Source organism: Staurois parvus, unplaced genomic scaffold (assembly GCF_062004578.1).
Source record: "Staurois parvus isolate SC_StPar_1 unplaced genomic scaffold, SC_StPar_1.0 ptg000721l, whole genome shotgun sequence".
Taxonomy (NCBI): Eukaryota; Metazoa; Chordata; class Amphibia; order Anura; family Ranidae; genus Staurois; species Staurois parvus.
In genome coordinates, this window is record NW_028318517.1 from 2,145,132 (window position 1) to 2,158,237 (window position 13,106).

At 47.9% G+C, this 13,106-nt stretch overlaps 1 protein-coding gene across 1 annotated transcript in view; it reads left to right on the plus strand.

The window, feature by feature from the left end:
* The first annotated feature begins 928 nt into the window (after positions 1-928).
* The window catches only part of LOC149445425 (uncharacterized), a 181,116-nt gene continuing 168,938 nt past the window's right edge, over positions 929-13,106 (plus strand). Inside the window, exon 1 of the mRNA XM_089653834.1 lies at positions 929-1,094. Coding sequence (XP_089509960.1) covers positions 929-1,094 — 166 coding nt within the window. The remainder of the gene's footprint in view (positions 1,095-13,106) is intronic.

The window sequence follows — 13,106 nt, forward strand, 5'->3', positions numbered from 1 at the left end:
TTTCCTGTTACTGACTCGGCTTGCTCCTGGACCTGTCTTCTCTGCTTAAACCCTGACCTGACCTCGGCTGGCTAACAGATATTCTCTCTTGCTCCTCTGTGCCTGACCTCGGCTTGGCTAACAGATATTCTCTCTTGCTCCTCTGTGTATGACCTCGGCTATCCCATCTGACTATGTCTGTTCTGATCTCCACCCAGTACCAGACCTTGGCTTTCAACCGGCTATCCAGTAATCCTGTTCCCCGGAAGGGCTTTCATACCTCACACAGGCACCACCTGTCTGCAGACCCCATCTCAGTGCATCAGCTGTGCTCCTGGGTGGACCACCAACAAGCACTCCTACAGGTGACCTGTGCCACTTTGGTCCCGATTCCTGCTGTCCCACTCTCAGGGGAGTCTGGAACTTAGCTGCAAGGGAAGCCCTCTCTCCACTGGCATCTCTCACCAGGTACGTGATAGTATCAATCAGCCATTATGTCTGAGGCCGAGAGAGGTGCTTCTGCATTAGAGGCCTTGTGCCAACAGATGACGGCACTTACGCAAGTGGTCAAGGATCTGCAGGAGGAATATTTTCAGCTGGAGGGACATCTTCATTCGCTCACTACTGCTGCGACTTCTGCAGACCAGAATCCATTGCCTAGTCCTATCCCTACAGTGGCACCAGCCAGTTCGCTTTCCACTGTTACACCCGCTGTGGTACTACTCAGGGTTACCATTCCGGAACGCTTCCTGGGGACCGACGTAAATTCCGAGCCTTCAAGAATGCTTGTGAGTTGTATTTTGCACTGCAACCCAGGACCTTCTCACTTGAGGCAGTTAAAGTGGGGTTCATCATTTCTGTCATATCTGACGAACCTCAATCATGGGCACACAGCTTACTGGAACAAAAAGAACCAGCGCTAAACTCAGTGATCACATTCGTTGAAGCCATGGCAGCTCTTTATGATGACCCCCAGAGGACCTCTACTGCTGAATCCACCCTTCATGCTCTACAGCAAGGCCGACGGCATGTGGAGGACTACATTGTGGAATTCCGCAAATGGTCCGCCAATACCGGGTTGAATGACGCAGCCCTAAAATACCAGTTCCATCTAGGTCTGTCTGAGTCCCTCAAGGACGAATTAGCTAGGGTGGAGGCTCCCTCCTCCTTGGAGAATCTAATTCAACTCACTACCTAATTGGATCGACGGCTACAGGAGAGACATTCTGAACATACCCAGACCCTTTGCCAAGGGTTTTGCCAAGGGTTCCAAGACCAGTGGATTCTGTCCCTATTTCTCCGCCTATCAGCACTCCTGAAGTAAAACCCATGCAAATTGGCCTTCTCTGACCTGCCTTATCTCCAGAGGAAAGATTACGCAGACGGCAAGGCAACCTATGCCTTTACTGCGGGGCTGTCATGGATCCACACCGCACACACATGCCCACGGCGCCTAGCTAACCGAGGTATGCACGTCCGGCCGTGACTTGGGGTAAAGAGGGATGAGGGGGTCTTACTTTGAGCATATAAGACTGGCCATGATACGCATTCACAGCCCGCACTGCATCTGGCCACTACTAGAGGGAGACTCCACTCCAATCCAGATGGCTGACCACACACAGGCAGATACAAATCTTATATACAATCTGGTGCAATCTAAGGGTTGGGGAGCAGTCTAGCAATTGGCACACACTTCTAGCATTCCTCCAGCTATCCTACAAGCTAGAACCCCGGTGTGAATGACGATTCCACTGTCCACACCCCCCCACACCAGTCACACAACAAACGGTAGCTTGCCACCATCCAACAGTTTGTTGGCAGACTGGTCTGCTGGGCCACCACACACACAGATCTCCGTCTGGCAGATCTGCTACTTTACAATCTGCATGCAATTTGCCAACACACAGTGCAATTGAATACAGATTGGCAATGAAGTTAGATCGAGCATATATAGACACTGTAATACAATAATCTCTCCGGAGATATGAGCCGGAGCTTAAGTATCCAGAAGTCACTTATTAACTTTATGATTTAATATCCCGAAAGTGAGCTGTGCATAGAATATGTACAAAGTATAAAAAGTTACAAATAATACAGAAAATACAAAAAGACACACAATTGGCTATTGACTATAAAATAAAAGGGAATAAAAGCAGAAATAAAACTTTTACTAAGAGTTATCCTGTGACTGGAGCAAGTTAGAGAATGTCCGTGATTCGCCAGTAAAATAGAAATGGCCCTCAATTTATTGAAATATGGACATAGGCTGGACATTAGCCCTTGGCCAATCAACCCTATACCAGCCCACAGGACGTTCTGGGTACTGAAGTACCCAAAGTCGATTGGACCAGGAACGGTTTGAATCACCAAGTCAGGGATAGAATTTCTGACACCGGCGCATCAATCTGATCGCGACAGTACCAATCACTGTTCAGCTGTTGCAATCAGGTGCCATATACCTGTTTTCTGCATTTCTCTGGGATTCTACAGAGGCTATAAATACAGTTTTACATGCAGATGTAGCTTACAGTGTGTCCAATCAGAAGGAAGTATTTTCATCTCTCTGCAACTAATATTGTATCTTTTATGAAAGAAGAAATATATTCCTCTGATCTGTGGATATAAATCACAGCTAGCAGACAAAGCGGAGCCCTCTCCTGGTCTCCTGCTGCTTCCCGAAGCCGAAATGGTTGGAGCTCTTCTTTTAGATTTCAAGAAGGTGGCAATCTCTGGCTACATAGGTGACAACGTTTTTTTGACATGCTCTGTCCTTTCAGATGCCAATTGGTGAACATATGTCTCTGACTGAATTCGGAACACTTATCTTTAATAACATGGACTGAAACTAAATTTACAATGACATATTTCTACTGATCACATCTCAACTACTCAAATCTTACATTTATGTAACAGGGCCATGGGCCATTTCTTATGCAACTGCCCAGTGTGACCAAGTAAGTCCAGCCAGCCTCATCCTTCATATCTCCAGTTATCCAGAACCTTAACCACCCATGTCGTTCTACCCATGTCATTACAGGTGGCTGGAAAGGAAGTCAAGTTGTGGGCAATCATTGATTCTGGAGCCTGCAGTTTTTTCTTGGACATCAACCTTGCCCAGAACCTAGGTATTCCTCTTTGTCCTAAAAGACAAAGGCTTGATGTACTCCTAGCAGATGGCACCGCTCCGCTCCTAGCTCAGGACCCGTTACCCAAGAAACCATTCCCATCCTAGCCACAACTGACTCTGTCCATCAGGAATTCATCTGCTTTGACATCCTGAGATCTCTCATGTTTCCAGCCATCCTAGGAATACCTTGGTTGCAAGCTCACAATCCATAAATCAACTGGCTCAAGAAAGAAGTCACCTTCCCATCAAATTACTGTATTCAGCACTGTGGCACTCCCACACCCACCAATTTCCCTGTGTGCCTCTCAGTTCAGCCTACATCAGATGCCAGTCAATCCGTTCCCCCTGCCTACCACCATTTCCTTGATGTATTTGATAAAAAGAAAGCTGACACTTTACCATCTCATCAATCATATTATTGTCCTATTGAGCAGCCAACATTTGCCAACGTTTATCAGAAGTTCATCAAGGGCTTCTCAACCATTATAGCCCCCATTACCCAACTCACTCGCCAGCATACACATTTTCTCTGGAGCCAAGAAGCACAGACAGCCTTTGAGCAGTTAAAAAAGCAGTTCACTTCTGCTCCTGTATTACAACACCCAGAGCCAACACTTCCTTCATCCTGGAGGTAGAAGCATCGGAGGTGGCTACAGGAGCCAAGGCCCAAAAGCTCTGCTCCATCGGGTAGCGTTTTGCTCTAAGAAACTAAGCCAAGCTGAAAGGCACTACGACATAGGCAACAGGGAACTTTTGGAGATCAAAATGGCGTTCAAAGAATGGAGGTACCTTTTGGAAGGAGCTAGTCACTCAATCATGATCTTTACAGTTCATAAGAATCTAGAATATTTAAGATCTGCCAAGTGCCTAAGACCGCAGCAAGCTAGATGGGTCCTATATTTCTCCATCTTCAATTTTCACATGACCTACTGCTCAGGATCCAAGAATGGGAAAGCAGATGCTCTATCACGTATGTTCCCAGATTCAGTTTAAACTTTGCCCCCGATACCATCCTGTCGGCCCAAAATTTTTTGTTGATTCAGCCCAGTCTGAAGCTTTTGATTGAACAGGCATCTGCACGGTGTACCGTACCTGAGCAGAACTCATTAAGAAGGCAGGATGGCTTTCTGTGGCACCAGGATAAGATCTTTGTACTCCAGGAGGTAAGATCCCAAGTTTTCAAGACATTCCACGACCATCAACTGGCTGAAAAACAATGGACCTGATCCAGCGATCATTTTGGTGGCCCAACTTATGTCAGGACTGCAGAACTTAAGTAAATCCTGCACAGTATGTCTACGTAGCAAGGGAGACAAAGCCAAGGCATGGGGGTTTCTGAGGCCCCAATCCATTCCTAATCGTCCCTGGGAAATTATCACAATGGACTTTATTGTACACTTGCCGCCCTCTGAGGGGTTTGCTACCATCCTAGTAGTGATAGATCGGCTATCCAAGATGGCCCACTTTCTGCCAATGATAGGAACTCCGTTGGCGCCTGAGACGGCACATATTTTTATTAAGGAAATCGTTAAGCTACACGAACTGCCCAGCAATATCGTGTCAGACCGAGGGGTTCAATTTACCTCCAGGTTCTGGAGAGCCTTATGTAAAACCCTGAAAGTGGAACTCTGCCTATCATCGGCCTACCACCCTCAAAGAAATGGCCAAACTGAACAAATTAACCAAATGTTAGAACAATATCTACGATGTCTCTCCGCCTTTTCCCAGGATGACTGGACATCTCTACTCCCATTAACAGAATTTGCATACAATAATTCTGTCCATTCCGCTACGAATCAGTCGCAATTTTGGGCTAATTACGGATTCCACCCTTCATGCCTGCCGGATACCATACTCGAAACCTCGGTACCTGCAGTTCAGGACAGAATCCGCAGGATACAGGACAACTATTGAGCTCTCCAGGAATCCGTACAAAGATTGCAAACTGACTACAAAAGATACTATGACAAGAAACGGAGGGGAAATCCTTCTCTGCAGGTTGGAGACCAGGCTTGGTTATCAACAGCCAACCTAAAACTTCCTTGCCCATCGTGGAAGTTGGGACCAAGATACATTGGGCCCTTTCAGATCCAATGAGTAATCAATCCAGTGGCATATGAGCTATCTCTTCCCGAATCATATGGGATTCACCCAGTCTTCCATGTTTTTCTGCTCAAGACAGCAGTTCATGATCCATTTCCGGGAAGAGTAGAACCTCCTCCGCCACCAATAACAGTTGGGGAGGATGCAGAACACGAGACAGAATCAATCCTGGACTGCAAGAAGCGAGGAAGGCAGATTCAGTTCTTGATCAAATGGAAGGGGTAACTCCTGAAGAAGGCTCCTGGGAACCAAAGACAACATACAGTACATGCCCCCAGACTTCTCCAGGAGTTCTACTCCAAATATCCAGACAAGATGGCCCAAGTAGGCATCTGGAGGCTGCCCTTGGGGGGCACTGTCAGGGCTCTGTCCTCAGCAGAGGTGTTAGGAGACCTGACACCCCTCCAGTACCTTGCATGGCCACAGTTCACATTGGCTCAAATTTGGCAGCAAACGGCCTTTATAAGGAAGCCCTGCACTACTCTCAGGTGGTGGTTGATCTCTGGCTCCCCGGTACCTTGTTCCTGTGCTACTGTGAACTGCGATTTCCTGTTCCTGTGCTACTGTGATCTGTGATTTCCTGTTCCTGTGCTACTGTGATCTGTGATTTCCTGTTCCTGTGCTACTGTGATTTCCTGTTCCTGTGCTACTGTGATCTGTGATTTCCTGTTACCGACTCCGCTTGCTCCTGGACCTGTCTTCTCTGCTTAAACCCTGACCTGACCTCGGCTTGGCTAACGGATATTTTCTCTTGCTCCTCTGTGCATGACTTCGGCTTGGCTAACGGATATTCTCTCTCGCCCCTCTGTGTATGACCTTGGTTATCCCATCTGACTACGTCTCTTCTGATCTCCACCCAGTACCGGACCTTGGCTTTGAACCGGCTATCCAGTAATCCTCTGTTCCCCGGAAGGGCTTGCATACCTCGCACAGGCACCTCCTGTCTGCAGACCTCATCTCAGTGCATCAGTTGTGCTCCAGGGTGGACCACCAACAAGCACTCCTACAGGTGACCTGTGCCACTTTGGTCCTGACTCCTGCTGTCCCACTCTCAGGGGAGTCTGGAACTTAGCTGCAAGGGAAGCCCTCTCTCCATTGGCCTCTCACACCAGGTAAGTAACAACGGAGGAGAGCGGACACGTTCACTCCCTTCTTGTCCTGACCCAGAAGTGATGTTATGACAGATTTCCCGACCATCGAGGCCGGCAAAGAATGTAATGCGGTGCGATGTGCTCTACATTCCATCCAATGGAGTACAGGGGAACATTGGGGGTCTTTTAGACCCTGGATGACTCAATAAAGAGAACCTGTCATCAAAAGTCATCTCATAGAGGACTTTGTCCCCTTAAGTAAAAATGTTTTTTTAATTGTAAAGAATGAAAGTTACACCCAAGTACATAACTCCTCCCCCCCACCCCCACATATATGCACACCCAAACATAAGAGCACACGCTGGAGCGCCTACACGTGATAACATTGATTGTGATACACGTTACATATCGCCGGTCACACCAGAATGAGAGGATAATTCTAGGAGCAGACCTCCTCCGTACTCTATACTGATGACCTAGAAGGGGCTATAAATGTGTCCCCTATAGATAATACCGGGGACTAAAGGTTGTCACCATTTCAGCACACACAACTTAAGGTTTGACATGTTGGATATCTATTTACTCGCTGCAACCTCGGCTTTTATATTTTTACACATAAATGGGTCATTTATTGCTTTTTGTGCCCTGAAATCAGCTTAAGTGTATTTTTTAATGAAATTTGGCATTTCCTAGACTTTGTGATAATATTTTGTGACACAAAAAATTGGAACTGCCGCTATTTTATTCTCTAAAGTCTCTAATTTTAGAAAATCGATAGTTTGGGGGTTTTGTGTCGTCTTCAGGCTAAAATAATTTTTTTAATGTGTGCAAAAAATGCAAAAACATCTCTGGGAGTGAAAGGCAGAAAGGATAATCAGGACACTCCCCTTTCCTGAGCAGCAGCCAATCGGTTCTCATTACACTGCAAGGTCTCTCCCCTCCATGCTAGTCCCCGGGTGCAGTGCTGGAGACAGGCGGGGGAGGGGAAGAGGAGATAAACAGCGCAATGTTACACATATTAAATGTTTTAGTCGCTATAAAGCCCCTTTCATGTTTAAACCCCCCGGACATTCCTAAAAGAGCCTCAGATTTATATACATTTTCTGTTACAAAGGAATGTTTCCTTCCTCCTGAGCAGCAATGTAAGGGGCTCTATGCTCCATACTCCTGACCCCGGCACTCCATCATTGTGTTGGCTGCATAGTGTAATGATTGCCCATTGGCTGCCTGTGTAGTGTCATCATTGCCCTTTGTAGGCCATGTATGGTCAGGATGGTCCTTGTCTTGTCTATTTATTGTCAGTGCTGTTTGTTTAGAGGACCATATTACTAGAATTTATCTCCACAATGAGGGGAATGTTCCGGCCCCAGAAGTGGGGGAATGTTCTGCCCCTGAAGGGGTTCATCTGGGTTCCCACACTATATATGTGTGTATCATCATCTGCTGGAGATAAAAGATGTCACAGTGACTATGGAGGAAGAGGACGGGCATGACTATAAAGGAAGAGGACGGACATGACTATGGAGGAAGAGGACGGACGTGACGATGGAGGAAGAGGACGGACGTGACGATGGAGGAAGAGGACGGACGTGACTATGGAGAAAGAGGGCGGACGTGACTATGGAGGAAGAGGACGGACGTGACTATGGAGGAAGAGGATGGATGTGACTATGGAGGAAGAGGATGGACGTGACTATGGAGGAAGAGGAAGGACGTGACTATGGAGGCAGAGAACGGACGTGACTATGGAGGAAGAGGACGGACATGACTATGGAGGAAGAGGACGGACGTGACTATGGAGGAAGAGGACGGACGTGACTATGGAGGAAGAGGACGGACGTGACTATGGAGGAAGAGGACGGACATGACTATGGAGGAAGAGGATGGATATGACTATGGAGGAAAAGGACGGACGTGACTATGGAGGCAGAGGACAGACGTGACACTATGGAAGAAGAGGACGGGCGTGACTATGGAGGGAGAGGACGGACGTGACTATGGAAGAAGAGGACGGGCATGACTATGGAGGGAGAGGACGGACGTGACTATGGAGGAAGAGGACAGACGTGACACTATGGAAGAAGAGGACGGACGTGACTATGGAGGGAGAGGACGGACATGACTATGGAGGGAGAGGACGGGCATGACTATGGAGGGAGAGGGTGGAAGTGACTATGAAGGAAGAGGACGGGCATGACTATGGAGGGAGAGGACGGACGTGATTATGGAGGAAGAGGATGGACGTGACTATGGAGGAAGAGGACGGGATGACTATGGAGGGAGAGGGTGGAAGTGACTATGAAGGAAGAGGACGGGCATGACTATGGAGGGAGAGGACGGACGTGATTATGGAGGAAGAGGATGGACGTGACTATGGAGGAAGAGGGCGGAGATGACGGGGGGGTTACTGGGTGTAAATAGGAAATAACATCTTATTACCTCCTCTGCTGCCACTTCCACCAACGTCTCCTCTCTGCTTCCTGTCTGCGCCTGACATCACTTCCTGTCTGTGTCTGACATCACTTCCTGTGTGTACCTGACATCACTTCCTGTCTGCATTCCATAGAGACTTCCTGTGTGAGTATAGGTGAGATCAGCACCTTGTGGAGTTCAGAGGAACTGCAGCCCCGAGATCCATCCCATAATCCCCCTTCCTGTATAATATGTACCTTACAGGGATACTACGGGAGATGAAACATTACTGAATAAAGGAAGAAGAAATAAATGTAACTCTTATGTAACCAACTGTTCAACAAACATCTCTTATTACATATAGAAAAGTCTTACAAACACAGAACACAAAATACAAATGTATAGCTAATGAGAGCGATCCCGCCAAACCTGATCCTTCTGGGGGGGACAATGCAAAAATATATATCAATCCACTCATAATGACATCATCTTCTGGGAGTGTCTGCACATCCATCCATTTCATACACATTTCATTGTCTCAGCGGATCTCCTGCAGCCTATTAGCTCCCATTTCCCTCTCTATGTCTCAGCAGATCTCCTGCAGCCTATTAGCACCCATTTCCCTTTCTATGTCTCAGCGGATCTCCTGCAGCCTATTAGCGCCCATTTCCCTCTCTATGTCTCAGCAGATCTCCTGCAGCCTATTAGCTCCCATTTCCCTCTCTATGTCTCAGCTGATCTCCCGCAGCCTATTAGCTCCCATTTCCCTTTCTATGTCTCAGCGGATCTCCTGCAGCCTATTAGCTCCCATTTCCCTCTTTATGTCTCGGCGGATCTCCTGCAGCCTATTAGCACCCATTTCCCTCTCTATGTCTCAGCTGATCTCCCGCAGCCTATTAGCTCCCATTTCCCTTTCTATGTCTCAGCGGATCTCCTGCAGCCTATTAGCTCCCATTTCCCTCTTTATGTCTCGGCAGATCTCCTGCAGCCTATTAGCTCCCATTTCCCTCTCTATGTCTCGGCAGATCTCCTGCAGCCTATTAGCTCCCATTTCCCTTTCTATGTCTCAGCGGATCTCCTGCAGCCTATTAGCTCCCATTTCCCTCTTTATGTCTCAGCAGATCTCCTGCAGCCTATTAGCTCCCATTTCCCTCTCTATGTCTCGGCAGATCTCCTGCAGCCTATTAGCTCCCATTTCCCTCTCTATGTCTCGGCAGATCTCCCGCAGCCTATTAGCTCCCATTTCCCTTTCTATGTGTCTGTACTCTGTGGGGGCGGGACTTGGGAGAATTAGACTCTGTGGGGGCGGGACTTGGTGAGCAGTACTCTGTGGGGGCGGGACTTGGTGAGCAGTACTCTGTGGGGGTTTGACTTGGTGAGCAGTACTCTGTGGGGGCAGGACTTGGTGAGCAGTACTCTGTGGGGGCGGGACTTGGTGAGCAGTACTCTGTGGGGGGGGACTTGGTGAGCAGTACTCTGTGGGGCGGGATTATGATTAGATTTACTATTCCATTCATTTTCTGCTCATATAAAGATGGAATTCAGATATAAAGACGTGAAGTATGGAGCAGAGAAATGAATAGACCTCCCAGCAATGTTATTACCAGGCTGCAGCTAGGGGGAGCTCTAATGTCACCCCAGCAGAGGGATCCCATCTAGCCCACATTAACCCTCTCACTGCCAGAGCTGGTTTTGCAGTGTGTAGGAGTCTGGGATGTGTTTTGTTGAGGTGGGGGAGGGGTTATGAATGGGTTCCATTCTCACTGTAGAATGTGCTGCAACAGAAGTGACATGAAGGCTCCTCCCACACTGATCACGGGACACGTATGACTTTTTGCTGCATTTCTGCCATGTTTTTACCGTGTTTGCATTGCACTTCTTAAAGATCATGTGACTCAAAATCCGCACCAAACCCTCACCGTGGGGGCATTGTTGATTTGTTCTGCGGCGGTTTCCATTGATTTCAATGGGGAGGGGCGTTCTTGGAGCGTTTTTTTATCACCCTGAACCTGCACTAAAGATGCGACAAACAGGACTTTGAAAAACGCAGCGGCCCCGCATCGGCTGAGTGTGAACAGTTCCAGGAATACACGGTCACATGATGTTCTTCTACTAACACAAACCTGGGAGAACACCGGATGGGGTGACAGCAGAGTGACCGATAATGACACACATTGAGCTGCCGATAAAACTTCATTTCCAGAGTCCCCCCACAATACAGGAGGGGGCGCTATGTACTGTGGGGTCTGGGGGAAGGAATCCGGGAGGGAAATGTCATCTGCAGAACATTTCATACTCTGCTCTAGATTTATAAATGTCAGCGACGTGCGATGATTGACACCCCCTTACCCAGATAATGGGGACTTGTAATCTGACAGATTCACACAGGAATTGTTCATTGCTGAAGGAGCCCCGAGAAACCTTTGGAGGAACCCCTGACTGAGAGAGGCTGGACTAGGCAGTCATATATTTCTGTCCCCCTTGGTGGGAGTGGAGGTGACCCCTCTATAAGGATCTACAGTCCATACACACCCAGCACAAGGCCGGGGTCACACTACCAGACGCTTCTCGGGGCTGCAGTTCCTCTGAGCTCCACAAGGTGGGGATCTCACTACTACCCAGACAGGAAGTCTCTATGGAAGACAGACAGGAAGTGATGTCAGTGACAGACAGGAAGTGATGTCAGTGACAGACAGGAAGTGATGTCAGGTACAGACAGGAAGTTCCGTGTGAGAAGTGAGGCAAGAGGAAGCAGAGAGGAGACGTTGGTGGAAGTGGCAGCAGAGGAGGTAATAAGATGTTATTATTATTATTATTATTATACAGGATTTATGGCGCCAACAGTTTGCTCAGCACTTTACAATATAATGGGAGACAATACAGATCAATACAAGAGGGATTTGAGTGCCTGCTCCTTGGAGCTTACAATCTAAGAGATTTCCTATTTGCACCCAGTAACCCCCCCATCATGTCCATCCTCTTCCTCCATAGTCATGTCCATCCTCTTCCTCCATAGTCATGTCCGTCCTCTTCCTCCATAGTCACGTTCGTCCTCTTCCTCCATAGTCATGTCCGTCCTCCATAGTCACTGTGACGTCTTTTATCTCCAGCAGATGATGATACACACATATATAGTGTGGGAACCCAGATTAACCCCTTCAGGGGCAGAACATTCCCCCACTTCCGGGGCCGGAACATTCTCCTCATTGTGGAGAGGTGTCACCTTCTCACCTCATCAGTCTATACTAACGGATTATACCACTTTTATTAGTTGCGGGGAATGGAGAATCCTAAAATATCACACTGACCTCACAGCTCCTCCTCCCAATGTTCTTCCATCCAGAGTCTATATGTCCTATGACATCACACTGACCTCACAACTCCTCCTCCCAATGTCCCTCCATCCAGAGTCAGAGAATCCTATGACATCACACTGACCTCACAGCTCCTCCTCCCAATGTCCCTCCATCCAGAGTCAGAGAATCCTATGACATCACACTGACCTCACAGCTCCTCCTCCCAATTTCCCTCCATCCAGAGTCTATATGTCCTATGACATCACACTGACCTCACAGCTCCTCCTCCCAATGTCCCTCCATCCAGAGTCAGAGAATCCTATGACATCACACTGACCTCACAACTCCTCCTCCCAATGTCCCTCCATCCAGAGTCAGAGAATCCTATGACATCACACTGACCTCACAGCCCCTCCTCCTAATGTCCCTCCATCTAGAGAATCCTATGACATCACACTGACCTCACAGCTCCTCCTCCCCCCGACGTCCCTCCATCCAGAGTCAGAGAATCCTATGACATCACACTGACCTCACAGCTCCTCCTCCCAATGTCCTTCCATCCAGAGTCAGAGAATCCTATGACATCACAGTGACCTCACAGCTCCTCCTCCTAATTTCCCTTTAGGAATGACCGATAAAATGACATCATATAGCGGGGTCTCCAAACTTTGTAAACAAAGGGCCAGTTTACTGTCTTCAGACTTCAGGGGGTCTGACTGTGGACAGTGATAGTAGAAAACATCCTGGCATCAGTGGGAGTAAACAGTGTCCCATCATTGGTGTCATTGGGGGAATAGTGACCTGTGGTTGATGTCAGTGGAAGGAATAGTGCCCCATCGATGGTATTGGTGGGGGGGGATAGTGATCTATTGTTGGTGTAAGAGTCAGAAATGATGCCCCATCATTGGTGTCAATGGGGGGAATAGTGCCCCAGGGGCTAGATAAAGGCAAGCAAAGGGCTGTTTCCGGCCCTCGGCTGCAGTTTCAAGCCGTGTTCATTTTGTTGACTAAACTATTTGAGTCGACTAAAATACGACTAAAACTAAAATAATTCAGATGACTAAAATGTATTGTAGACCAAAGACTGACAAATCCTAA